This window comes from Rhinichthys klamathensis, unplaced genomic scaffold (genome assembly GCF_029890125.1).
Source record: "Rhinichthys klamathensis goyatoka isolate OS25496 unplaced genomic scaffold, OSU_Roscu_1.1 h1tg000258l_1, whole genome shotgun sequence".
Lineage (NCBI taxonomy): Eukaryota > Metazoa > Chordata > Actinopteri > Cypriniformes > Leuciscidae > Rhinichthys > Rhinichthys klamathensis.
The window spans coordinates 321,760-349,162 of NW_026606780.1; the positions used below are offsets into that span (position 1 = coordinate 321,760).

The following is a 27,403-nucleotide window of genomic DNA, read 5'->3' on the forward strand; positions in this document are numbered from 1 at the left end:
CTGCGTATGTGATCCCACCCAATATAGCCCCATACCCTCATGCTGACTAAGACATACCACCTCAGCCCTACCCCATGCCAAAGACTGGCTTAAAGGGGCAGCCAGCATGAACTTAGTGCAGTACTGCCATACAGAGTTGACAGGACCAGATTACATTATCTCAGTTTACAATCATTAAGAATGTCTCAGAATAACAGCAAAATCGCTAGAAACAGGAAACTGATACATGCTTTAAAAGAACGAGACAATATTTGTGTCAGTCGATTTAACAAATCAGAGATGCAAAGTACCTTTTTTTAAATGCATAAATCTCACAAAGCATTACTATAGGGGAGAAGGGTGAGAAGCTATAGAAGGTAAACTTGCTTCTATTAGGCATCTTGCAAAAGATTTATAACTTTCTAAATTGAGACTATACATATTTACAGATGACTGCGAAGAACATTAATCCAAACTCAAGCATAGTTCATGCGAGATAGCAAAATATGAATATTTTGTCACAAATACTAAACTTGTGTATTTGACCTTTTTGTGATTAACTTTTTGAAGCGGAGTCTCTCAGCTGCCAACTATTTTATATTACTTTTTGTTTCCCTTTATTGCCGGTCTACTGATAAAAATGATTCTGTGGTGAAGTAAATACTACCGAAAAAAAACAAATGTAATTTCTACATTAAATAGTTAAGTCGAGAATTCAAGTAGAACTTGTAGAACTTAAATTGTAAAAAAATAAAAAAAGATTAAAAATGAAGTAAAACCTACTCAACTTTTTTTTTGATACTGTTGTTCCCATCATACACTGGGGCATGACTAATTAATACGGTTGATTTTTCTCTGTTTTCCAGCTGTATGGTTTTATCTTTGCTTTTGTTAGGTTTAGTAACTTGTCATTTTGTGACATCTGGAGTTTATTTGCAACTCAAACTTTTACTGGCCAAGTTACAGTTACTTATTTTCTTTGTTATTTTTTACTTAAAAGTAAACAAAATCTTGCAAAAGAAAACTTAAGTAAATTTTACTTGTTTTTTTCAGTGCATGTTTTTTAAATATTAATTTAAACTATGACTAAAAAGTATGAATACAATTAATAATTACTACAACTTAGTATTATTATTACTATTATTATTATAAATTACTACAACTTAGTATTATTATTACTACTATTATTATTATAAAATTAACAAAGTATACATTGTACACATTAAATACACACGTGATTAAACTAAGGGAAGTGACGGGCAGCTGATGCCCATGCAAATGTTTTTGTAATATAATAAATGAAAGAATAAATTAAAATGTTTGTGAGAGTTCATTCTCCAATAAGAAACCTTATAAAATAAGAATTGTGATAGTGAACTCTCTAACACGGTTCAGTGCACAACCAGCAACTTATACTGTAGTTCCATTACCAATTCACTCTCAGGCAAGGTATAAGAAAAGCATTCCATATGAAGAGAACTATACTTTATTTTAAGTTAAAATGTTCTTCATTATAGACAGATGCTTTACATGTAACTTCAGGTCTACGCTTTTACGGCAATGCTACAAGCAATTATTCAAAGACACCCAAAAATAAGTCAATTGATTTTTCAAAATGTGAAGTCACATTCAGGAATTTCTCAATATTTTAGACTCTTCTATAGTCAATGCATGAGATGGCAACATTGATCATTCTGCAACTCTGCCATTAGATGACACGAAGCATGCACAAGAAATGCAGGACAAACATGTGCCGTCTTAACATAGACACATATTCGTATATAAGCCATATACATTTACAGCAACATGAAGCAGACAGACACTTTCCAGACAGAACTATAGCTAAAGGGAGGAACTGCTTAAAGTTAATGTTATGACAGACAATGACGTGTTGCAGTCATTACCAAACTCCAACTCGTACTCTTCCAGCTCTGAGCATCAGAGAGCACATAAGTAGTAACAGATAAGCAGCAACTCAGCTTTGACAGACACACTACGGTGAATGCAAGCCAGAAAGCACACACCTGATCTTGTCTCCTGCAGTCAGAGAACTGATACGTTCATTTGACTGATAAACTAAGGCACTGAAACTAAATGTACAAAAAGCCAGAGAAAGGAGTGCTGTCGTAGCAAAGCAATGAAGCACTGAGAACCGAATGTGATTTCCAGGATTGCATATGACCATCATACAAGCATAAAAGTGACACACCAGAAGATAAGGCTAAAAATCAGAAAGTCATACCAGCATCAAATGATTTAGAAAATTTAGATAAGGGATATGATGAAAAGAAAAAGAAAATCACTCAAAGTAGCTACAAACAGCACTATAAAATACTGCAGTGGCCAATAATTTCAGGACGAAAAAAAAAAAAAAAAATCACTCTTAAAAATTTGCATAAATGTTGAAGTTACAGTATGTCTGGCTCTACCAAAAGTGAAAAGAAACATTCAATCAGCATTTTAAACATACATCCTCATTCCTGCAGACAACAAATATGAGAAATTCAATTCCATTACATTTTAACACATACATTCAGTATTTTCATGTAAAAAAAAAAATCTGATGTGGTTTAAGGTCATTTTTTAAAAAGCTTTTAAGGGGTTAGAGGTGGGTTTTCCACAGTACTTTTCTGAGGTTAATATGGTCTTTTGATTCTCCATTTATAATCCATGAATCACTACATCTGGTCATTGCATTCTCAAAAAGCGTATTCAGCAAGGAAAAAATCATTTGAGAAGCTGCATTTTAGACTTTTCATTCTGAGTGATTTTGTTTTACATTGCACATGTACGCACATTTCGCTACATAAATATCTTTTATTTGTATACTTTGTGAACTTCGAAGCAATGAAAGTGAAGCATAAAAAATGTATCTCACCATTACAAATGTACAAGTGTTAAACATTCAACTGGAGTTTAAAAGGCTCTTCTCTAACAATCAGGTTTCCTTTCTGCTCGACTTTAAACTTGATGTAAATGTCAAAGTCTGTACCTTGTTTGAAACCCTAAAATGCTTTATTTTAATGACTGAGCTCAAACAGGCCCATCTCATTAGTTCATCCTCAACACTCCAATCCCACAAGTGTAATCCCGCTGTTCGGCACGAACATGCACACATTGACAAGTTCAGAATCATGCCAGAAATCCAAAGCTTCTTCATGAGGGTGTGGTGGAGGCATGAACACATTCACGGTAAAGGAGATGAGATGGTTGTTGTTTGTATAGTTCTTCAAGAGTTTAAATATAAAAAAAAAAAAAATCACAATCCAGTCACCTAATTCAATAACCCTTCATCAATTTCGTAGGTGTTGTATGGACTGCACTATAGGTCGAAGAGAAATCCACCTGCGCTCTGAAGACAAAAATCAAATGGTGGACAACTTGATCACGAGGAAGCCAACATATATGTTTAGTCCTCATCTTCTCTGAGTTCACTTGGCAGGAACTTGTACTGTTGTTGTCTGATCTGTGCCAGCTTCTTACGGGCCTCTTCCAGCTCCCTCTCCTTCCTCAACATCTCCTCCTGAGCAGCAATAATCTGGGCCAATGGATAATGGAACACAATTAAAACAATAACTGAAATTTTACAAATTTCTAAGACGGTAACTGTCAATCTCCCAGTGAGACCAGAAATGTTTATTTTGGGGATTTTTCCCGAGAATATGGTACATTGTAGCAGCACTCATAGATTCATTGACATATGTATACTTCAAGCAAAGCGTTTAATAGCTATGTATTGGAAGAAAGTGGAAAATACACCTATTGTACAGTGGATCAATAATATGTCCTTTTGTTCGTCAATGGAAAAGATTACATATATTTTGAAAGGTAAATTGTCTTTTTTTAAGACTATTTGGAAACCCTTTATATCCTTTATTTCAAATTCTGATTTTAGTAATATAATGAATGACTTAACATGTGCAGAATAAAATAACTTGATTCTCAACCTATTTTCACTCACATGTTATTACTACTAAATTATTAGTCATTTAATCATTTACTATTTTTACTAAATTACCCCCAAGATTTCATAATGTATCTCTTGTATGCATGATTATTTCCAACTCTTCTTAAGGTGTAGCTATCCTAATTGACCTGTGCCTGTTTTTTTCTCTCTTTTTTTTAGTTTTCTATTTTATGTATATTTTCTTTTTTATTATTATGTAAAAGTGATCTAACTTTAAATGTATGATATTGTTGTATTATACTGGCATAGGTTGTATCTCAATAAATAGAGTATTCAAAAACAATAACTGAATAAAGCTAATATGGGGCAGCATAAATAAATTAAATAAATAACATACATATATATAAAAAATATATATATACAGACACAAAAAAACAGGGAACGTGCCAAAAAATGTATTCAGAGTGGTTTAGCATTACATTACCCATTTAGACACATTTTGTTGTCTACATAAATGTATTTATTTACTTAACTATCTATTTAACTTCACAAAAACATGGGCATCAAGGAAAAAATCATTGGTAAAGATGCATTTTAGACATTCAGTGGTTTTGTATTAAATTGCACATTTACACACATTTAATTTTCTACATAAATTTACATAACATTTTTATTATAAAATAACTACAACAATAAAAAAAAGCGTATGTGCATTCTGAGTGTACATATTTATGCACATTTAATTTTCTAGGTAACACTTTACAATAAGGTTCATTAGTTAACTTTGGTTAATGTATTAACTAACATGAACTAACAATGAGCAATACATTTGTTACTGTATTAGTTCATCTTTGTTAATAAACATACACCGGTTCATTGTTTGTTCATGTTAGTTCACAGTTCATTAACTCTAAATGTTGAAATTAATATTAACTAAGATTAATAAATGCTATAAAATTATTGTTCATTCTTAGTTCATGTTAACTACGTTTTTTAACTAATGAACCTCATTGTAAAGTGTTACCATTTTATACGTAAATATTTTATTTATTATTATTATTATTAACAACAACAATAATCAAATATATTATTAATATAGATTATGAAAAATAGAATTAATAAATAATTAATATTTAATAAAATTATTATTAAATAAACCATAGATAGAATTCAGCCTGCAAATCTTACCTGAGCAATTCCTCCGACAAACCTGGTCTTGACCACCACATTGTCATCATCAGCCTTGTTGAAAGCAGCTTTCTGGGCAGCTCGAACCAGACTGTCAGAGGCACGTTTCACAGCATTGCCTGCAGCCTGCACATAACACAAAAGAAGTTCAAGAAATACCTCTATGAAATAGATAGTATATGAAGATAGTACGGTAAGCCTAGGCTTACTTGTGAATATTTAAGGCCCCGACATACTGCAAGCGAAATCGAATAATGAACTGCTGGGACATCATTTCGAACAAAATCAGGCCAAAACGAAGTTCGTTTAGAGCTCGTTTTGGGAGTTCGAAACTTTTAGTCCGCGAGGGAAAACAATAACACACAGGAGAGCTGCTTGATTTTCATGTTTAATACATTAAAGGTCCCGTTCTTCATGTTTTTTTGAAGCTTTGATTGTGTTTACAGTGTGCAATATAACATGTGTTCATGTTTCGCGTGTAAAAAAACCAGTATTTTTCACACAATTTACTTATCTGTATACCGCTGTTTTCACTGTCCAAAAAACGGCCTGATGACTTCCTTGTTCTATTAAGTCCCTCCTTCAGAAATACGTAGCGAGTTCTGATTGTGCCAGCGGTTCCTGTGTTGTGATTCGACAGCAGCTTATTGCACGTTGCCCGGAAAGGTCACGCCTCTAACCATAAATTGGAGATGCATGAGCAGCTGAAGTGCTTCTTCTCCGTGGGAGCGCAACAAGACCACGCCCCCTTTTTTGTGTATTCCTGTGGGCGGAGATTAGTCAAAAAACTGTTCTAGTTACGTCATTAAAAAAGGAAGTAGAGGAATGTAGTCCAAACCGGCCGTTCGTTGTATGCTTTGAAAGGGGACTTCTGTTAAATAAAATATCTCGCTAGGCATTGAACTTTGAGCTTTATAATTTTACAGGTATTATTTATGCTCTAACAGCAACATTACACACTAACTAAAGTTTGAAAAATGGAATCGCGAAGAACGGGACCTTTAAAGCTGCTTGATTTGAAGCAATCTTTTGTATAAAGTGATATAAAAATAAACATGACGTGACTTTACTAAAGTGACGAATTGCAGAGCTCGTGCAAACATATCCGCGTTGCTATGATGATCAGATGCTTTTCTTATGCTTTATTAAAAAATGCTTGCTGTTTTCTCATTTTTGTTGTGTTTATTTTGTTGTTGAGAGGAAAGTGCACAGCACCCATTTACATATTCCTCTAAATGCCGCTCTCAGCATCGGATGTTCGCTGACATTAATCGTTGCTCACGTATTTCAAACTTCGTTTTACCCCTTAACGAAGAACGAAAAAGAATGAACTTCACCATGAGTATATCGGGGCCTTTACAGTGCAGTTACTATTTGAATATCAGAATTATTGAAATCTTTTTTCTTTATGTAACCGTATATACCTGTAGCCTCCTCATAGCCTCTGAATCCTGGTCAGCTTTAACCTTGCACGCCACCAACAGCTGTGCAGTGGAAGCAGCCACTTGTTTGGCAGAAGAGATGAGCTTTTCCTCACTGGCATGGCCTTGGACTGATGCGTTTGCTGCCTCACAGAGATTACTGGTGGCTGCGGCAACCATGCGTGCCTGTAACAGTGAGGAAGCAAAGCAGTCATTCAGGGATACAACATGATGACATTTTATTGTCACTGTTAAATGCTTAAGGACTTACAGCAGATATCAGCCCTTGAGACCACTGTCCATCATCCACAGCGTTGGCAGGGATGGCTCCCACCTTCACAAAGGAAAAAAGATGGCAATGAGTCAATGAAAAATACAAGAAACAGTTGCTTTCAAAGTCAGGCTATGAAGTCAATGTATCATTATTTTTTCAAAATTCATGTGCCCTCGTAATATTGAATAACAAGAGCTTCCCCTCCCTCTTGCAGCATGATCCTTTCTCTTTTCTGATGATGAGGGCGGGACAACCTGTCTCTCACATGAGATCACAACGATCCAATCAATTCCCAATGGACAAAATCAAGTCATGCCCTACACTTTTTTTCTCTTTCAAGAAGGATATGTGTCACAATAGGGAAGAAAAGACTATCGTAATGTCAGTTTCATGCGAACATTATACAGACTAGTCAAAGCTTTTTTTGGTTCATGCTATGTTTTCTTACCTTGCCTTGGGCAACGAGTTCTCTCTGAGCTGCTGAAGCTGATTTTACAAGGGCGCTGGTGGCTGCAGCGATAGATTTGGCTGCCTCAAGTATCTGCTCTTCAAAGTTTAAACTCTCATCAGCTTGCTGCAAAGAAAAAATAGGAAAAGTTCAGTTGTTACATTTAATTTGATTGGTGGAACAACAATAACAAAAAGGTGTCTTTTGAAATGAAAATGATCAGTAATGTTGTTTCTTTAAGAGTTAATAATGAATTAGCTCCTGTAAGAAATTATAGTATGCCCCGACCCAGATTCCCCTCCAAGATAGGTGGTTGATCATGCTCATTCCCCAAAAATGGCTTAATTATCATAGAGAACAACAAAGTCCACAATTTTATTGTTTCCGCCACATTTAAGTGCATCACATCCTAAGCAAATAGTCATCAATTGTAGAATGGGAACATGTGTGGGAATCTGAGAGCCATCTCAGACAATAGGGTGTCTGAACTTTATTAACATACAGTGCACAGCTGTTAAAACAGTAACAACTTTATTTAAATACTGTATAAAAGGTTTGAGCTTTAGATGTTCAGGGTTCATTACATTAGCTCCCTATGTTATATCGTTTACATTTGCAGTTGAGGGGAAAAATACAAAACATTTGGAAAAATGAATCATATTAACATTATTAATATTGCATTATTGTAGTAATAATCTTGGCCACTGACTGTACATGTTTTTCTTATACAACAAACAATATATTTGTAATTTTATATATATATATATATATATATATATATATATATATAAATTGTGGACTTTGTTGTTCTCTATGATAATTAAGCCATTTTTGGGGAATGAGCATGATCAACATCTTGTGGCATTTTGAATTCCAGTACACTACAAATACATGCAAACATATAACAGTTTTAAATTTATTATAGAATACAAATATACATTATATATAATTAATACATATTACATTAATATACTACAAGTCATTAAGAATCTCTTATGCTCACCAGGGCTGCATTTATTTGATCAAAAATACAGTAAAAATAGTAACATTGTGAAATATTACTACAATTTAAAAAAGCTGTTTTCTATTATAATATATTTATTTCAAAATGTCATTTATTTATGTAATGGAAAAGCTGAATTTTCAGCAGCCATTACTCCAGTCTGCAGTGTCACACATTCCAAAAATCATAAATGCAGCCTTGGTGAGTCTTTAAACAGTGCATTAAGCATGTTCATTACCCTTGGTTTGGCTCTTGGTTTGAGCTGCTCAAGTTTCTTGGCCGCTGCTTCAATTGAGGCAGCAGCTCCCAATAACTCAGTTTCAGCGATCACAGTAGGATCCTCAGGGTCGACCCACTCAGTGCCTAAACACACAATACACACACTGATCAACTGTTTGGCAGGCCTAGATTCGACACATAGACGGCATGCTGCAATAACTAAACGTGGTGTGTCAGTTGCATGGGCAATGGATGCTGCCTTTTAAAACAAACATGCCAGAGTGTAATTCATTTTGCCACAGTGTTGCACACAAATGAAATGAATCAAAACAAATGAACAAGACACAAATGTGGTTAAATAAGTAAGTGTTCTAAATGGAGTTTGCAAAGATGGAATAACATTTGTACTGGAGTCTCATGGTACTCACCCACATCTTGAGCGAGACGGGAAAGACAGGAAACTTTACTCAGCACAATAAATCCACAGATTACACTGAGCGAGTGTGTATATGTCTTAATGAAGGTGTGTGTCTGTGCGTGAGTTTACCTTTCATGGCCTCTGCTGTCTGAATCAGTTCAGTAACAGCTGCAGCAACCTTCTTAGAGAACATCGCCAACTTCTGTTTCTGGTCACCTGTTGGCTTTTGTAAGACCTGAAACAAATATTTATGCACATAAACAGTTCTGGTTAAACTCCCCCTATTATGCTTTTTTCAGATATTACTTTTCATGTAGTGTGTTATATAGCTGTTTGTGAATGTAAAAAGGCTGGCAAAGTTGCATGATAAATGGAAAAGAATGGACCGATTCTGAACTGTTTGAAATGAGTCGTCAGTAATTCCAGTCTTTCTTCCTGCACAAACCTTCATAGGTTTTTAATACATTTGCATAATTCCAGCCTATGGTCTTCATTGGTTGCCTGCGAAAAATGTCTACTTTGACCCGCCCTCAAACACTGTAGTTAGTTATAGCTGAGGCCTGGAAGAGTTTGGTTCGTTTTGCTCACATGTCAAAAATACACTGTTTTATGCTCTGCGAAAGCAAATCCAAATTGCATGCACTTCCAAAGGGTGAGGACTCAGGCTTGAATTGACACAGTTAAACCGAGGGGATCGTTACTGTCCGCATAACTGTGTATAAAAGTGCTGAGAAAACCCCCGGAGCAGAAATTCACGTGGTCCAACAAGCACTATAAGCGGTAGACCAATCAAAACAGACTGGGCCATCTGACCAATTAGAGCAGAGTAGGCTCTCGGATAGGAGACAGCGTGAGAAAAGCTCACATAATATACAGTGCCTTGCGAAACTATTCGTACCCTTCATTTTTTTTCTTCACATTTTACAAATCACAAACTACTTTAAATTACTTTTTTTCACATCAATCTATACTCCATACACCATAATGACAAAGCAAAAAATAATAATAAAAACATGTGACAACGTTGTTGTACAACTGAAATAAGTACATTGCATAAGTATTTGTACCCTTAACTCAACTTTTACAGCCTTTTTGGGTATGATGTGACAAGCTTTGCACATCTGCATTTGGGTATTTTCTGCCATTCTTCTCAGATCCTCTCATGCTCTGTCAGGTTGGATGGGGACCGTCGGTGGACAAACATTTTCAGCTTTCTTCATAGATGTTCTATTAGGTTCAATCCAAGGCTCTGGCTGGGCCACTCAAGGACATTCACAGAGTTGTTTATAAGCCACTCTTGCATTGTATTAGCTGTGTATTTAGGGTCATTGTCCTGTTGGAATGTGAACCGTCTGCCCAGTCTGAGGTTCTGAATGCTCTGGACTAGGTTTTCATTAAGGCGTCCAGAGTCGCCCAGTCCCTACCACAGAAGATCACCCCCACAGCATGATGCTGCTACCACCACACTTTACTGTTGGGATGGTATTGTGTAGGTAAAAACAGTGCCTGTTTTCCTCCACACATGACGCTTGGAACTGAGATTCCTCAGATCAGATATTCTTGTTTCTCACAGTCTGAGAGTCATTTAGGAGTTTTTTTTTGCTAATTCCAAGTGAGTTTTCATGTGTCTTCATCACTGAGGAGAGGTTTTAGTCTGGCCACACTGCCATAAAGCCCAGATCGGTGGAGTGTTGCAGTGATATTTGTCCTTCTGTAAGTTTCTCCCATCTCCATATTATGATCATGGAGCTCAACTAGAGTGACCATCAGCTTAATGCTCAACACTCTAACCAAAGCCCTTCTTAACCGACTGCTCAGTTTGGAGGCCAGCTCTAGGGAAGAGTCCTGGTTGTTCCAAACTTTTCCATTAAGGATTATGGAGGCTACATGCCTCTGTGAACCTTTAATGCAGCAGAATTTATTTTGTAGTCTTTCTCAGATCTGTATCTTGACACAACAGAGTCTCTAAGCCCTATAGGCAGTTCCTTTGACCTCATGGCTAGGTCTTTGCTCTGATATGCATTTTCAGCTGTTAAACCTTTTATTGAGAGATGTGTGCCTTTCCAAATCATACCCATTCAATTGATTTTGCCACAGGTTAACTCCACTGAAAGGGTAATAACATCTACAAGCGAAATTGAAATGCTCTTGAGCTTCCCAGAAAAGTGTATGGGTGCATAAATATTCATACCCTTCTCTGGGACATTTATTTTTAATAAATTTATAGAAAAATCTGTTGATTGCTTTGTTATTATAGTGTATGGAGTGTAGATTGATGGGGGAAACAAGTCATTTAAAGCAGTTTAGCATTAGTCTGCAACATAAAATGTGGGGGGGGAAAACGAAGGGCAAAAAATACTTTCGCAAGGCACTGTACATCGATGTTGAAATGTACATTAAGATAAAATTAAAGTGTTTTTGACCTTGGATGCATGTAAACCTATTGTAGGAGACCTCCAAAACCAAATTTAGAAACCTTTAAAAGAGCATAATCCTGAAGCAGCAAAGCACTGTACAGATGCATTTTGTGTGTGAACGAGTGTGTGTTTGTACCTGTAGGACATGCTCTAGGAGATCTATATATCCATTGGTACATTCAGTGCCGTATAGCAGAGCTCTTCTCCTGACGTCGTCACTCACTTCCTCGTGATATGCCGCTTGCTGAGGTGGAAAATACTTAGTCCATTACGCACACAAAAACCACCTTCGCTAACTTCGCTAATAAAGCATAGATGGACACTGTCAGAAAACACACCTTGCATGTGGTCAGCATATCGGTTATGACCTTGCGGCTGAGGTTCGCCGTGGAGATGACATCTTCCTGTCTGGCAGAATTTCCTGCTGCAACAGCTTTAGCAGTTGCAGTGGTGATGCCCTTCGTCATGCGAATGAACTCTTCTGGAGTAGTTGACTTCTCAGGGGCTTCTTTAGACTGGAACATCTGAGTACAATGACAACATAATTGTCAATTGGGATGTTTCACATTTAGCTTTGTAACCATGCTTGTCTATGTATGTGTACGATTTGTAATTAGCACTTAAATAAAAAAAGGTCAAAATTAAGGTCAAATGAAAGAAAAGGATGGTTAACTTTAAAGGCCTCGATGCACTTCAAGGGAAATCGAAGAACAAACTGGTGTGACGTCATTTCGTTTTCATTTTAAAGGTTATCAATGACCTCTTACTCTCTGGTGACTCGGGAAACCTCTCCATACTTTTATTACTCGACCTCAGCTCAGCTTTTGATACTGTCTGTCATAAATTCTTACTCATGCGCCTCTCAGAGATTGGTATCTCAGGAGCCGTGCTATCCTGGTTTTCCTCCTATCTGACAGACAGAAAATACCATATCACCATGCACAATTATAAATCTCCCATTGTCATTCTCAAACAAGGTGTTCCACAGGGATCAGTTCTCGGCCCATTACTATTTACATTTTGCCTCTCGGACAAATTATTCGCCGCCATAGTTTTCAATACCACTGTTATGCCGACGATATTCAGATATATACTGCTTTCTGACCGGACTCTATCCAGACTACATAACTATCATCATGTATTAATGAATTAAAGACCTGGCTAAACTGAAATTTTCTCAGTTTGAATCTGACTAAAACAGAAATCTTAATTACTGGTCCACCATCTCTAACAAAAAATATAACTAATACTCCCACTCTTGACCTTGAAGCTACATCAATTATTCCATCTGCCACTGTTAAAAACTTGGGTATCACTCTTGACCCTTCACTGACCTTCAACGCTTATATTAGTCAACTCTGTAAAGCTGAATTTTTTCAACTCCACCGTATTGCCAAACTCCGTCCCGATGTCAGCCCAAAAGACGCTGAATCGCTGGTACATGCGTTTATCACATCTCGCCTCGACTACTGTAATGTTATTTTTTTCTGGACAACCAGCACATTATATCTCACGTTTGCAATATATTCAAAACTCTGCCGCAAGATTGCTAACTTACACTAAACGATCTGCTCTGCTCCTATCACTCCAATTCTGTTCAACCTCCACTGGCTACCCGTGTTTTCTCGTATTACTTAAATTCTTCAGCTTACCTTTAAGTCACTCAATGGTCTTGCTCCTTCCTATCTCTCTAACTTACTTTCTCCTTATATTCCCCCTCGACCTCTCCGATCTTCTGGCTGTGAACTCCTCTGTGAGCCTAGATTTCGTCTTTCATCTATGGGTGGCAGGTCTTTCTCCGTTATAGCCCCTATAAGCTATGGAACTCTCTTCCCCTGGCTCTTAGGACAACAACCACGCTGCATGAATTTAAGTCTAATCTCAAAACCCATTTGTTTAAACAGTATTATAATCAGTCATGATATGTTTTTCTTAAACATTTTCCATAACTCTGTATTACAGTCAGTTTCCTTATGTACCATTAGCCTTTTGCATCTAACCTTTGCTTCAACTGCCCACCTTCTATGCTGTGTGTAAATAGTGTTGTTTTTTGTTTCTGTTATTGTTTCTGTTTGTATTCCAATTGCAATGCGATATGCAACTGCAATCGCTCATTTCTTGGACTGGGCAAATGTCTACTGTCCATTTGTGTATGAACTGATTGTTTGTTCTTTACTGTTATTGTGAAGCGTCCTTGAGCTTGGGAAAGGCACTATATAAACTAAACAAATTATTACTGTATTATTATTTCAAACAAAACCAAGCCAAAACAAAGTTTGTTTGGAGTTCGAAACATCTGGAAAAGTTTGCTTTTGACAAGCTAAGTTCACTCCGATTGGTAAGCAGCATTGGTTTGTGGTTATTACGTAATACGTAGGTTGTGCTATGAGGCTCCACCTTCTTTGATTGAGAAATTTTCTCCAGTTCATTTCTTCTGTTCAGTCTGTCGAGGTCAGACACGAGTGAGACTAGAACAAACTGGAGTGTTATTTTATAGTAGATATTGAAGTAATTCTAACTGAAAGCGATACTGACACTGTTTATTCATGTTTAATACTGCAAAGCTGCTTGTTTTAAAGCAATATATTGCAAAAAGTGGTAAATAAATAAAGGTGACGTGACTTGATTGAAATGCCGTATTGCAGAGCTTGTGCAAACACATGCATCATCACCATGATTAGATGCTTTCTTTACTGCTGTTTTCTCACCACTGTCATCTAAATGGCACTCTAAGAAGCATGGGTGGTGTCGGGGATGTTTGCTAATGGTATTCAGCTGCAAAGGTATTTCAAACTTTTTTTACCCCTAAATTAAGGACAAAAAAATAACTTTGTATATCAGGGCCTTAACTTTAAATAAAATGTTATGGGCTGGAAAAATAAAAGGAAAGGAAAAAGGTACATAACAAATAGACAATTAGTACACCATGTTTTCTGCGTTTGCGGTCTTACTGTGAGTTCCTGTTTAATGCACTCGATAGTGGATTCCAGAGCTCTGGTTCCTCTTGAAGCCTCGTCCTCCACTGCCTTCACCGTTTTTAGTAAGGATGTTACATTAGTTACCATAACCTGAATACAAAAGATGAGACACAAACACACACAAGTCACTTACATTTTAGATTCAAGAACATCACAATCTTTGTGAACATTAATAGCACTTTTACAGGAAAACATCTGATGTCAAAATTCACTATTGCAAAAGCCTTTGGAAACAAGCTATTTATAGACTACAACTTATTTTCCCTAATCTTTTTAATTAAAAAGATAAAAATAGCTATGTATACCCTAGAACTTTATACACTTGCTTAATTCTAATTAAAGGATCTAAGGTTAAGTTGATTAAACCATGATTTCTTTGAATCCTAAAAATTATTGACTCCAAACTCATGCAGAACTATGCCATTAATAGAGCATGTAGTTCAATTTATGGCACAATAGTTGGACTAAGTGTGCAGTAGCGGATGGAGAAGAACACAGATTAATTTCCTCATTCATAATTAATCTGATTAATGGCACACACTGAAATGAGTTTCTCACCAGAACACTTCTACTGATATCTGAGTTAGGAGACATTTCCACCCCTGCGGCCAGATTTCTGAGGGACAACTGGGAGATTACAGTTTCAGAGACAAATATATAACAGCTAATTGTCTAGCTGGACTGTTTCTAACCAAGTTCTGTGCTATTGAGGTATGAAGGAAAATTTGCAAAAGGGAGAATAACATTTATGTTACGCAGAAACGAGGCCTGAGTGTTTTTCACAGTCCTACCTTGGCTGCACTCTTGAGCTGGTACATTGAGGGGTCGTCGGCAGCTTTTCCTGCTGCACACTTGGTGGCGCTAATGAGCTCAGCCAAAGCTTTAGCAACATCCTTCACTGCGTTGATCAACACCACCTACGAGGAGATGAATGATAATAACACATTCACATTTCAGGAAGATGACTTACGACTGGCTGCTGCTAAATCTCTGTGTTGGACTTCTCTGTCCTCATCACTTTCCCCTTTACTCTCACCTGTGTTTCTGGGTCATCTGGGCCTATGCTGGCCGCTCCCAATTTCACCACATCTGTAAGTTGTGTGATGGTCTTGGCAGAAGATTGGGCAGCCTGGGCCAGCTTCTCTTGACTTGATGCTGCACCTGAAACAAGGTTCTTAGTGTCCTCCACCAGCGCTTTAGCTGTCTTCAGAATATTCTCCCTAAAAACAAAAAGAGAGAGAGAGAGAAGTGATACAAGTTTGATAATAATGTTTATGTACATATGTGATTGTATTCTGCCTTCTTGCATATTAGTGATTGCACATGCTGCCTTCTTGATCGGTCAATTGTGGCGCTCTGGGGTCAAATATTTTTGACTGTTCTATCTCCTGTGTTGTTTAATGTTTCTAGTATCCATCCACGGTAGTATCCCTCTAGTATTTCCTCTCACAGAATACAAAAAACATTAAGGAATATGGGTCCTCACATTAAGGAATATGGGTAACATACAGTTGATGGGCCCCATTGACTTCCATAGTATGGGAAAAAAAAATACTATGAAAGTCAATGGGACCCATCAACTGTTTGGTTAGTGACATTCTTCAATATCTTCTTTTGTGTTCAGCAGAAGAAAGAAATTCATACAGGTTTGGAACAACTTGAGGGTGAGTAAATGATGACAGAATTTTCATTGAACTATCCCTTTCATAAATTCAATATATCAAATAAAATAAATTCAATTCAAAATATATTCTATATTTAAAGGTGCTCTAAGCAATGTCACACGTTTTTTAGGCCAAAACATTTTTTGTCACATACAGCAAACATCTCCTCACTATCCGCTAGCTGTCTGTCCCCTGAACACAGTGTAAAAAAATGCGATCTCTGTAAACACCCCAGGCTCCACAAACGGCAACAAAAACAAACTGGGCCAACCCGCACCACGAAAAAACATTACAAACAGTGTTCCAGCCAATAACTAACAAGAAGGATTTGGGGGTGAGGTTTGGGGGGTTAGTGCACAGATGAGGAGGAGGGAGGGTCTAGCTAGCCTCCGTTTTGTTTGACAATACTTCGAACATCAACAAGAAGTGACGTCACCCAACATCGCTTAGAGCAGTGGTTCCCAACCTTTTTTTGTCTGAGACCCCCTTTTTCTCAAGAAAATATTTTAGGGCCCCCCTTCACATTTAATGATATTATCGCTCTTGTAAGCTTGCAGCAAGGATGACAAAATATGTTGTTTTCAAACAAACAAACAAACAAATATGTTGTTTATGCACAAATAATAGCCTATAGCACAAATAATAGCCTATAATATTGAAAATACAATAACAAAAACATCAGTAGGCCCTTTGTAATTTAAAAACGCAAGCCTAGGAGAAGCCTATATATTGGCCCTATTTGAAATGCAAAACCAAAAATATTCACACTGGTGTGTAGGTAAAAAAAAGAAAGAATATACCGTAGGCTATTACTAAATGACTGTTGTCTGGGGCCTCAATACTTGCATGTTATTTGTGAGGCTTTATCAATGTGAGGCTTTATTTTTTACACTTTTGGCGCTATAGCGAGCGATAATAAACTTGCGTTTATTAACAGAATAAGGCGTCTTTCGGAAGAACATTGTAGCCGGAACTACTTCTCTCTGTGTACGTCTATGACGCGTCACGCAGGCACTGGGCTACTCCGCAGCGGCAGCGATCCGAACCAGTGTAAAATAGTCCCAATGTAAACACTTATTATAGGTGTACCATAGTGGTTCAGGATAAGACAAAAACACGGATTGGAAAATGGATTCATGATGAACTCGCTCATTATATACATTTTGTAAATTTTGAACAGAAAAAAGTTAAGGACTTTTATTTAATGCTCATTGCTCAAACCTTTCAAAATATGACGCGACCCCCCCCAGAGCTCGCTGAGGCCCCCTTATGGGCCGCGACCCCCCTGTTGGGAACCGATGGCTTAGAGCACCTTTAAATGTCCACTTATTTAATAATTTGGTATGCAGCAGTGTAATTAAGCATGATATTGGTTAGTTATCTGGTAATAACTGCAAAATAAATTCCTTCAGGATGATACAAGACCACCCGTTAGTTTCATTTTGTATAATAATGACCGATAGAGATGCACCAAAATTTTGTCCATCTAAAAATTATAGCTGAAAAAGGGTCAAAATTCTATTGCAAAACAAGTCTAATTTAAAGTATTAATATTCTGCTTTCAGATTAAATTTGACCCAATGTGTCCACATTTTTTTTGTTTCACCCAATAACTTTATATTTCAGTGTATCACCAATAGCTGTAGACTGTAAATTACCCCATTGTATTATATATTTGTGTGATACCTGTGATCAGCGAAGGAGTCCGAATCGTTCTCGGCATTGAGTGTACCAGCAGAAGCAAACATGATGGTGGTGTCCAGGTCAGCGATGATGCCCGATACAGCACTGGCTGCAGTGATACAGGCTTGAGTGCCCTTATTACCGGCTTGCAATGCAGACAGCACCATAGACACCTACAGAAAACACACATTAAAATCAATTCTACTATATGGAGAAACTGTAATTTCAACAGAGAACAACAAATTCTTTGATAGATAGTTGTAAGTAATGCATCTGAATTTGCTCTGTGTTGTTCCAGCACCTTCTCAGTGACGGCTCGTACACACTCAATAAGTTCTCTCTTTGTGAACGAGTCAGATGGACTGATCTGCAGCGCTCCAGCCTTCTGAACGAGAACAATGCAGCCGTGCCCCAGTTCCTGCACACGTGTCTTTATCTGGAACCCGATCTAAAAATCACCAAAACAGGGGTCAGCGTGTGAGTGAGAGATACACAAAGAGTGACCGACCGTGCAGCTGTATGTCAATGACCTCCTCTGGTTCCGCAGTAGCAGCAGCTAGACGTCCTTGAACTGCAAGCTGACTGTAGTCTGCAGTGACCTGTGAGGCCAAACTGCCCAGATCCTCTGGAGCACTCACTGATTTAGTGATCTGAGGGAGAGAATAAAGCGATACAATGAAATTGGACACATAAGTCTGCCTAAATGTTTATGTTATACTGTGTTTTATAGATATACAGGATAAAACACATTAAATGTAGAAAATTACGATTGCTCACCATCTCCTGCGCACTGACAGCAATAGCTTTGGAGTATCTCACCATGGTGGTCTGATATTCCACAAATGAACCTTCTGGTTCTGGTGGAGAACCTTCACCTAACTACAGGATCACAAGATCATTTAAACACTACATGGCTGTTTTAAATTATTTTAAACACTTAAAGGGTATCTATTATGCCCCATTTTTACAAGATGTAAAATAAGTCTCTGATGTGTGTATGTTAAGTTTTAGCTCAAAATACCCCACAGATAATTTTTTACAGCATGTTAAAATTGACACTTTTTGGGGGTGTCCCTTTAAATGCAAATGAGCTGGTGCTTCTGGCCCCCTTTAAAGAAAAGGGCGGAGCTTCAAGAGCTCACACCTCGGTGTAAGGACAATCTCATCTCACAAAATGAAAATATCAGAACAGAAACCCTCAGTAGCGGTGTTCATTTCGAACCAGAGTTGGACAATAATGCCTACAGAGCCAGAGAATAAGATTTGCTCTACGCCACTGGTCGTGATTAAATGAGAAAACACCTCAATCGCTTAGGAGACATTCTTGTCTACAGCTGCTCCGCCGTCAAAACAATGGCGGACTGTGTACAGCTCACTCAGGGCGGGTCTATGCTAATACGCAGTGTCCGTCAACATTCGTGGGAGGGGCCTGTGAAAAGTGCCAAGGATCTGCAAACCGCTTGTTCCGAGACAGTGCTTATGATTTATGGGGATTTAAAAAAAAAGAAGGTAATAATTATAATAAGTAAAATAATTTATATCTTTATAGGGTGGTTGTGTACACACACTGCCAACACATTAATGCTCAAACACCATGTAAAAGTAAATTTTGCATAATAGGTGCCCTTTAAAATATCAAACAGTTTTCATTTAAATGTAATTATAAAGTATATTAAGGCTGTTTATAATGCAAAAGTATGTAGGTTGTTACCTTCCCCATAGCATCAGCAATCGAATCCACCATGCCACTGACCATGCCAACCTCACTAGCAGCTTCATTCAGGGTCAGCAAGAGGTCATCAACAGCTTCCCTCATCAACTGTGCAGCTTCTGCTATGGCATCATGGGTATGAAAGGCCTAAAGAAAAATGGGTTAATGAAACTGTTAAAAGATTGAAATTTTACATGGAGGTATCACATATTTGAATGGATGACATGCACCTTAGGGTTTCCACCCCCTTCCTTGGCAGCATACAGCATTTGTAGAGCAGACTCAGTAAGAGTCTTGGTCTGATCCAGAAGGTTCATCTGCTGCTGATGATCGAAGATTTTGGAGGCCATGCCCATCGAGGCTGAGACCAGCGGGGTGAAGTAACTGACCAACTGAGAGACCTGAGGAACAGAGAAAGGTTTAAGTTCATACTTATGGCATGCATTAGAGTTGAAAACTATATGAAAACTAATTTTAGACCGGAAAGGCTTCATAATTTTATTTACCTTATGTCCCAGCTGTGCTGCTTCTCCTTTTGCTGCTGTAGAAATCGGCTCAATCAGGTGACCCACCTCCTGAACAGATGATGTTAACTGCTCCTGCAAAGCCTGATACAATACAACATGTGTTAAGGATGGGTTGTGTTGCGATGGTCAGTGGTCTCTTTTATATATATTTTTAAACACACACACCCACACATAAATATAAATATATATATATATATACACATACATATTGATATACTAATTGATATACTACTCAATAGAGTTGTGATAACAGCCATGAAGCTAGTAATAAACACTATTCTGAGTAGCTACTGTAGAAACACATTTACCTCAGATGAAACTTCATCTCTAGGAGGAAGATTCTGGCTGACAGCTGCAAGAGAGGCCTGCTCAATATCTCGGATGCATTTATTGATATTATCAATGGCTGAGTCACATTCCTTTTGGCCAGGGGCTTTATCCCTGTAATACCAAATCACATAAACACAAATTATTTAAATGTATTTCTATTGCACGTCTCATACTAAAAACAAAAGTGAGTATATATGTGTTACCTGATAGCAGTGATGAGGCTCTTGATGGAGTCTGACACGATGCGTGAATGGCTTGCCAGTAATGACCACGTGGGTGGATCTTTAGGGTTCATAACTAATGACCGTGCTGTCTTCAAAAGGTGGGTGGAGCTGCCAAGCATGGAGTGTGCTGATTGGATGATTGGCTCCTGTGCAGCAGAACCCTAAATTGTGAGTATAAAAATATAAATATCATTAACAAAAAGAATGACTCAATTGTGAATAACATTTCAATGAAGAAGAAACTCATACCTCTTTACTTATCTGTGCAGGTACACTAGCAAACGTAGTCAGATTGTCAACAGCTTCAATGAGCGGCGCTGTTGCAACACGACATTTCTCACGGTTTTCCTCAGAGAAATCCCCATCTAATGCCTATGGTGGGAGAGAAGAGGGAAAATAAATGATGCTAGAAAGCAATCATTTGCTGTCATTGGAGTGGATAAAAGTTGGAATCATTTATAAAGAGGAGTGGTTTAACCTTGATTGTTTTGACCAGGCTGGCTGTGCTGTTGGCCACTTCTTTGGCTGACTGCACAAAGTGTCTTTTAGCCACAGGGTTGGCAGTCTTAGATGAAGCCAGTCGACAAGCATTACACAGCGCTGAGGTGTGCTTGGCAACAATGGTGGCAGCTGAGAGCACCTGCAACATGCACATTTGAACATTTTGGCCTTAAAAGTGCAGATTAAGATGTTGCAGAAAGAAACACTACATGCCCAAGATCTGACAGAACGAAGCTACCTGTGAAGGACTACTGTCTGAGTCAACAAGATTTTGGCAAGCCATCTGGATTGCCTGATTAGCACGAGCGAACTGGATAGGATCCACTAAGCCTGGATGTCCAGCTTGGCTGTTGGGGTCAGACACACCCACTAGATAAGAAGCCTAGAGACACACCAAAAAACAAGTATGAACGGCACATACACAAAGTAAAAGTGTTCAGAGGTAAAAAATGTTTAATGGTTGAGAATGAAGCTGGTAGTTTCTTACCTGACCAGCTGCTTCAGTCAGTCCACACAGAGCTTTAGAGGCTCCACCCACACAGTCTCCAAATGCTGGAACATCTCCTGTCTTACAGTTATGTGAGATACCGGCCATAGACTCACCGAGTATCTAACAGAAAGACGTGGATTACAGATCAGTCATCATTTAGTGATGTGCATTAACATTTACCAATATCAACAGGCTATATGAATGGTTGCAGTTCAGGATTTTTTTTTAATTTAAAAAAATATATATTTTTATTGAAATTTTGTTAGTTTTGTTCACAGCAGTTCAGCATCTTAACAGGAATTTTGCCCATTTAGGGCCAGATTTACAGCTTGCGCCAGTGAAAACCCTTTTTTGGCGTTAAAAAACTACCGCCAGGATTTAAAGACACACAGTGAAAAATTAGCTCTGAAAAGGCATAGACAGTTATTTTTGCGGCTGACCTTATTGAATATGCATTTGAAAGAGTTTCCCTTTTAGATGCAAAATTTAGGGGTGTAGAGTACTTAAATTAATCATGCAAGGTGATTTACTAAGGTTTGTGCTAGTCAATTTACTGGTATTTGCACCATTATTTACCGCCCATTATTTGTGTTGGTCATTATTGAATGATCCGGCTGCATCAGTGTTCTTTAATTTGCACGATTTCAGTAGATCATCTGCGCTTTTTTGGAATTGCACTCTCATGCTAATTTGTCCTTTTTAGTAAATCTGGCCGCAAGTATGTGAGATTCAATTGCAATTGAAAGTGCTAATACCATTCACAATATGCAAACTTTATTTTTACTTTTATAATAATGTACGCTATCGTTCAAAAGCGTGGGGTCTGTAAGATTTTTTTAAGATATTTTGCTCATCAAGGTTGCATTTATTTAATAAATAAAAAAAACACAGTGAAAACATGTTTTTTACAAAACAAAACCGCCCAATCCCAAACTGCAATTTGCGCACCACTACAGTCCAATATAATCATGTTGCTGTTACCTTAGAGTTCTCCATGACACTTTCAATGCAGTCAAAGTAGGAGAGATCATTGACTGGCTCATTCGGGTTATCCAGCAGTCCCCTAACAGCCTGTAACCCACAAAAAGAGACAATATCCCATTTTTTTTCAATAGTAAGACAAATTACTTAGTACTGTGCATTGTTTATATATAATACCTCAAGCTCTCTTAGAGCATTGTCACATTCCCTCTGTCCTGGGGCATTCTGGGTACACAGGGTAATCAGCTGATTGATGCTGTCGGTCACCGTTCTGAATAAACATGCAGGGGAGTGAGGTTAAAAATAGAAACAAGAGCATATATAAAACACAACTGAATAAACACGGCGTGAAGTACCTGGCAGCAGCAGCGAGCAGGTTCTTTGCATTTCCTGCTCCAGGGTCCACAGATAAAGACTTGGCTGCCAACAGCAGCTTACTGGAGGCCATTGAGATGTTCTTCAAATTCCCAATCACCTGTATCTGATCATCCTTACCCTAAAAACAACCAAGAATTCCTTCTTATTTTAGGAAAAGGAAGACCTATCCACCTTCTCACGTTCTGTCCTGCTCCACACATCGTACCTGTGTATGGCCAGCCATCTCAATGCCAGCATCTAGAAACTCATCAAAGTCCTCACTGAACTTCCCAGAAGCATCTGCAAGCTTGATAGTGGTCCCTCTAGAGGCATGGACCACATCACCTGCGGACTGGTTCAGATCGGCTGCGGTCTGGTTCAGGTCACTCTGAGCCTCCTGGAAGGTCTTACTGCAAGGAGGGAGCTGCAATAAAAAGAAAAAGGTCACAAAACACTCCAGAGACACATTAGGGCCATGTACATTTAATAACTGCATGCACTATGTTGAGGGCAGAGAGAGTATATTAAGGAATAGCTCTAGCAACCTTCAAGCTACAATAGTTTTTGGAGGAAAGAAAAAGGATTTTCTTGTTTGTTGCTCACCGTCTCTACAAGTAGTTTTTTGCTGGCTTCTCCAATGCTTTTCAGGGCCATATCAACATCTTTTTGTCCAGGTAGACAGTTCACACATGCGTTCAGTGAGTGAGACACAGCCTTTGCTACCTAGTACACAAAACAGAGACATACACAACAATAAAGTCAGTAAAATACTTGTTATATTTTTATGTTTGTGGTCAGTAAGATTATTTTTTGGGAAAGAAAAGTAACACTTATTTAGCAAGAACAGATATCTGATAAATGATAAATGTCTTCTTTTTGTATTATTCACATTACATTTACATCTCTTCCTCCCTCACCTGTGCCAGCCTCTGTTGTATCTCTGCATCACCAGGAGCAACCAGCGCCTCCTTGGCTTCAGAAATCAATTTAGCCGACCCTTCCATAACTTCCCAAGCAGAATCCAACATGGCTATGGCTCCAGCAGGGTCTGATGTGGTGGCAGCAACACCCCTCGCAGCCTGTGCTAATGTCTTGAGAGCCTGGGCAGTTTCGCTAGCAGCAACACCTGTGAACACATACAATTCATGTGTTTGGGAGTGGAGGTGTGTGTGTGTGTGTGTGTGTGTGTGTGTGTGTGTGTGTGTGTGTGTGTGTGTGTGTGTGTGTGTGTGTGTGTGTGTGTGTGTGTGTGTGTACATGTGCAAGAATGTATGTTTTTTGAGCTCACTTAGAAAAAACAGCCCCTGTAAGCTATCTTAATTTTACAAAACCTCCTCAAATATAAAAAAATATATAAGGTATACACTATTTTAAGGTGACGTTGTTACAGTGTAATTACCCAAATAAAGTACAGAGTATTATTAATTAACTACATGTACTTACTATAGGGTTAAGGTTAGGATTAGTAACTTAAAACAACAGAGCTCTAAGGTAAGTCTCCATTTAGCCAAATAAATGTGTTTCCTATGCTAGTGAGTGTATTACCTGTGTAATGTTCATTTCCCTGTGCTGCACAGGTAAGCAGTTGGGCCATCGATGAACCAACGGCCTTAGATGTACCACCCAGATCCTGAGTACACTTTTCCAACTAAAACAAACAAATTGCATCCCAAAATGGATGGATAATTCACACAATCAAACAATATGTCTGTGCTGAGAAGATAGTGTTCAGAGGTTATGCAAAAGAATCATAGTATCACTGATCAACTCACTGATTCTCCAGGTAATGGTTTCAGCTGTCCTTCAGAAGCTGCCATTTTTGCATCCTGGAGTTCATTCTTAAGCGTCTGCACCGCTATAAGGGCAGAGTCTATCTCCATGGGGCCGCACGCTTCATGAGCCTAGATATCACATGACAGGATTTCATTAATGGATAGCTCACCAAAAAATCAAAATTCTGTCATCATTTACTCACTCTGATATCATTCCAAACACTTACTTATTTCTTTCTTCTGCAGAACTAAAAAGGAGATATTTGTAAGAATTTTGGTTCAGTTACCAACATTCTTCAAAATATATTTTTTTATGTTCCACAGAAGTCAGTCAGTCATTAAGGTTTGGAACGAGAATTTTCATTTGCATATCCCTTATGGTGCATTCCTTTTGTACTTGGAAGTCAGAAATTCCGAGATCCCAGTAGAAATCTTTAACTGGAATGGCTCCCCAAGTTGGGGTTCCGATTTGGAAGCTCAGAGGAACCACAAACAACCCTGACTTCAGAATCCAATATGGCTGCTCACTCAGCGCTTCAACAGATTGGTGAAACAACAGTAATATATTGTTTATTAGGACTTCTGTTTGTCTCAAATGTGCCGCATTGTGCCGCATTCCGGCATCCATCCATCTTCCTAGCGTTATTCCCGCTCATTTGCAGGTTCCGCTTCACAAACACACATTTGATTTGGCACAGGTTTAACACTGGATGACTTTCCTGTCACGACACATTCACACACACTACATGCGGCATTATCTGTGCAAAATACCGCTTATTTATGTGTATGTACTCCAAAAGAGCAAGCGAATGGAACGCGGTTAACTCGCGTGTGACGTCATTTCCAGATCCGACTTTCAAGGTAAACAGAATGCGGCATTTTACTCATTAAATACATGTGTGGAAAAGACAGATTAAGTACCGTCTGTGCAGCAGTGCGGAGTTCAGCCAGGCTGGTGGCCAGATTCTTTGCACACTGCCCAAGCTGCATGGCTGCCGCCTGATCCGAAACAGTTGGCACAGACGACTTCGCTGAAGAAACCATCTTACTTCCAGGCTGGAAAACAAAGACATGGAATAAGACATTTTAGTATTGAAGGAGAAGCTTTTTAAAAGAGCACTTTTACAGTAGAGTGATGTTATCTGATGAGTGTAAGGTGATTAATATCAGTGAAAGGGTAGATGGTTACTTGAAGGAAGTTCTGGCTGGCAATGATGAGGGCAAGCTGGGCACTACCATCCTCTGGCTGACCCTGACTGCCCCTCACTCCCTGCACCAGCTGGGGAATATGGTCAGCTACAGCCTAACACACGTTGACATATAGAGAATACAGTGGTATAAACATTAGGAATACATTAATAACACTTTAGAAATTCACAAACAAAACTTCTACAAACCCTGCAGCTCTGAACAAGTTGTTGGTGGGCAGCAGTATTCTTGTTAGAGGCTGCTGCATTCTGGGATGCCGCAATAGTCTGAGTGGCAGCGGCAGCAGCTTGTTTAGCGGCATTCTGGAAAGATAGAAAACAGACACACAGTTCAGGGTTTCATTCAAACGGTTGGATTTATGTCAAACACTCCCTTGCGTAAATCACATATGATCCTGTCTAAATTGAATTATTTTTCTCAATCATAACCATCAGTCACTGAGGCCATCCTTAAAAATATTTTGGTTTGCAGTAACAGCAAAAAAAAAAAAAAAAAGGGTCGGTAGGTAGGTCTATATATTTTTTTTTCAAGATTCAATGTAAAAAAAAAAGGATAATTTTGGTCATGTTGATTAGGTCGGTATGAATTCAAACAAATTTGCATATCGTGACGTCACTGACTGGGTCTTCAACCCCCATGCCTTCGGGCGCACCATTGCGAACCTCATTCTGATACAGGTTATAGACCACAAACAATTTGAAATCTTTGTAAAAAAAAAAACATATTTATTGCATTAATTCCAGCTGCATTCATTTGGAAAAAAATAGGCAGAATCAAAAGAAAAAAAGGAGCCACTAGATTTCAATGAAAGTGGATTTTCAGAGGGAAACAAATAAATTAAAATGACTAATCTCACCAGCGCCGCGCCGACCAATAAAACAGCGCGTTTGGCACCATTCGTTTACATTTGACCCATACTGTTACAAGCCCCCTTTCTGGTCTAGGGGCAGGAAAGGAGGGTAACAAAAAGTTGCAGGGAGAGAGTGAGAGATTTGACCCATAAACATCTGCTATTATTAACGGAAATCAGTGTGGTCAAATAGCTAGGCGCATTGTAGGAAACTATAGGCCGATTAAGTAGTCCTGACATATTATGGAATGGTCGATTTTCTTTTGTGCAATTTAGTACATTTCGGTATGGGATGTGCTGTTTTATTGGTCAGCGCGGCGCTGGTGAGATTAATTCGCGCCGCTCTGACCATTGGCTGGCGCAAGCAAACACTTCTCCTGCGCTGTCGAGTCTGTCGCGCTCGCGCGTCTCGGTCCATTGAGCCACGCAGATTACAAGTCAGCGCAGCGCGAACTCTGTAACACACCGCGCCGTTTCGTCCCCCTTTCGGTGTGTTTGGCTTCCCACACTTATGTGTGTTTGTTTGTCAGAGCCTGCAGTTGCTGTGTGACGCGCGTTCGCGGTGGGCATGTCATGACGAGCTGGACGGGCTCCGAGAAAAGGCCGTTAACATCGATTCCCTATTTGACCATTAAGAATTTCGAATAATGAGCGACTAAATGTAGGCTCATACAGACGTATTTCACAAGCAGCCGCGCCGCAGCCATCATCACCGAGCGCGAACCATTGACAGTGAATGAAACGAAGCGAACGCACAGGCCATAGTGTGACATGCGTAAACCAATGGTGTAAACATAATCATAATAGATGACGCCACGGGTTTTTATTTAAAAGAAAGAACGTAGCCTACGC

At 38.6% G+C, this 27,403-nt stretch overlaps 1 protein-coding gene across 2 annotated transcripts in view; it reads right to left on the bottom strand.

The window, feature by feature from the left end:
- Positions 1 to 2,003: 2,003 nt before the first annotated feature.
- The window catches only part of tln2a (talin 2a), a 66,011-nt gene continuing 40,611 nt past the window's right edge, over positions 2,004 to 27,403 (bottom strand). For both annotated transcript variants that reach the window (XM_056267280.1, XM_056267281.1), the window contains exons 23-58: positions 25,890 to 26,003; positions 25,682 to 25,795; positions 25,414 to 25,548; positions 24,493 to 24,621; positions 24,266 to 24,368; positions 23,638 to 23,846; positions 23,324 to 23,443; positions 22,947 to 23,144; positions 22,720 to 22,859; positions 22,541 to 22,634; positions 22,364 to 22,453; positions 21,380 to 21,502; positions 21,131 to 21,274; positions 20,870 to 21,031; positions 20,641 to 20,763; positions 20,371 to 20,552; positions 20,146 to 20,278; positions 19,817 to 19,918; positions 19,541 to 19,711; positions 19,311 to 19,457; positions 18,377 to 18,478; positions 18,130 to 18,249; positions 17,901 to 18,047; positions 17,603 to 17,772; positions 15,289 to 15,472; positions 15,044 to 15,169; positions 14,226 to 14,342; positions 11,613 to 11,798; positions 11,411 to 11,518; positions 8,987 to 9,092; positions 8,459 to 8,583; positions 7,218 to 7,343; positions 6,767 to 6,829; positions 6,499 to 6,681; positions 5,075 to 5,200; positions 2,004 to 3,517 (exon numbers count right to left, since the gene is read on the bottom strand). In XM_056267280.1, the coding sequence (XP_056123255.1) occupies positions 3,389 to 3,517; positions 5,075 to 5,200; positions 6,499 to 6,681; positions 6,767 to 6,829; positions 7,218 to 7,343; positions 8,459 to 8,583; positions 8,987 to 9,092; positions 11,411 to 11,518; positions 11,613 to 11,798; positions 14,226 to 14,342; positions 15,044 to 15,169; positions 15,289 to 15,472; positions 17,603 to 17,772; positions 17,901 to 18,047; positions 18,130 to 18,249; positions 18,377 to 18,478; positions 19,311 to 19,457; positions 19,541 to 19,711; positions 19,817 to 19,918; positions 20,146 to 20,278; positions 20,371 to 20,552; positions 20,641 to 20,763; positions 20,870 to 21,031; positions 21,131 to 21,274; positions 21,380 to 21,502; positions 22,364 to 22,453; positions 22,541 to 22,634; positions 22,720 to 22,859; positions 22,947 to 23,144; positions 23,324 to 23,443; positions 23,638 to 23,846; positions 24,266 to 24,368; positions 24,493 to 24,621; positions 25,414 to 25,548; positions 25,682 to 25,795; positions 25,890 to 26,003 (4,851 nt within the window). In that variant the 3' untranslated portion in view covers positions 2,004 to 3,388. The remainder of the gene's footprint in view (positions 3,518 to 5,074; positions 5,201 to 6,498; positions 6,682 to 6,766; positions 6,830 to 7,217; positions 7,344 to 8,458; positions 8,584 to 8,986; positions 9,093 to 11,410; positions 11,519 to 11,612; positions 11,799 to 14,225; positions 14,343 to 15,043; positions 15,170 to 15,288; positions 15,473 to 17,602; positions 17,773 to 17,900; positions 18,048 to 18,129; positions 18,250 to 18,376; positions 18,479 to 19,310; positions 19,458 to 19,540; positions 19,712 to 19,816; positions 19,919 to 20,145; positions 20,279 to 20,370; positions 20,553 to 20,640; positions 20,764 to 20,869; positions 21,032 to 21,130; positions 21,275 to 21,379; positions 21,503 to 22,363; positions 22,454 to 22,540; positions 22,635 to 22,719; positions 22,860 to 22,946; positions 23,145 to 23,323; positions 23,444 to 23,637; positions 23,847 to 24,265; positions 24,369 to 24,492; positions 24,622 to 25,413; positions 25,549 to 25,681; positions 25,796 to 25,889; positions 26,004 to 27,403) is intronic.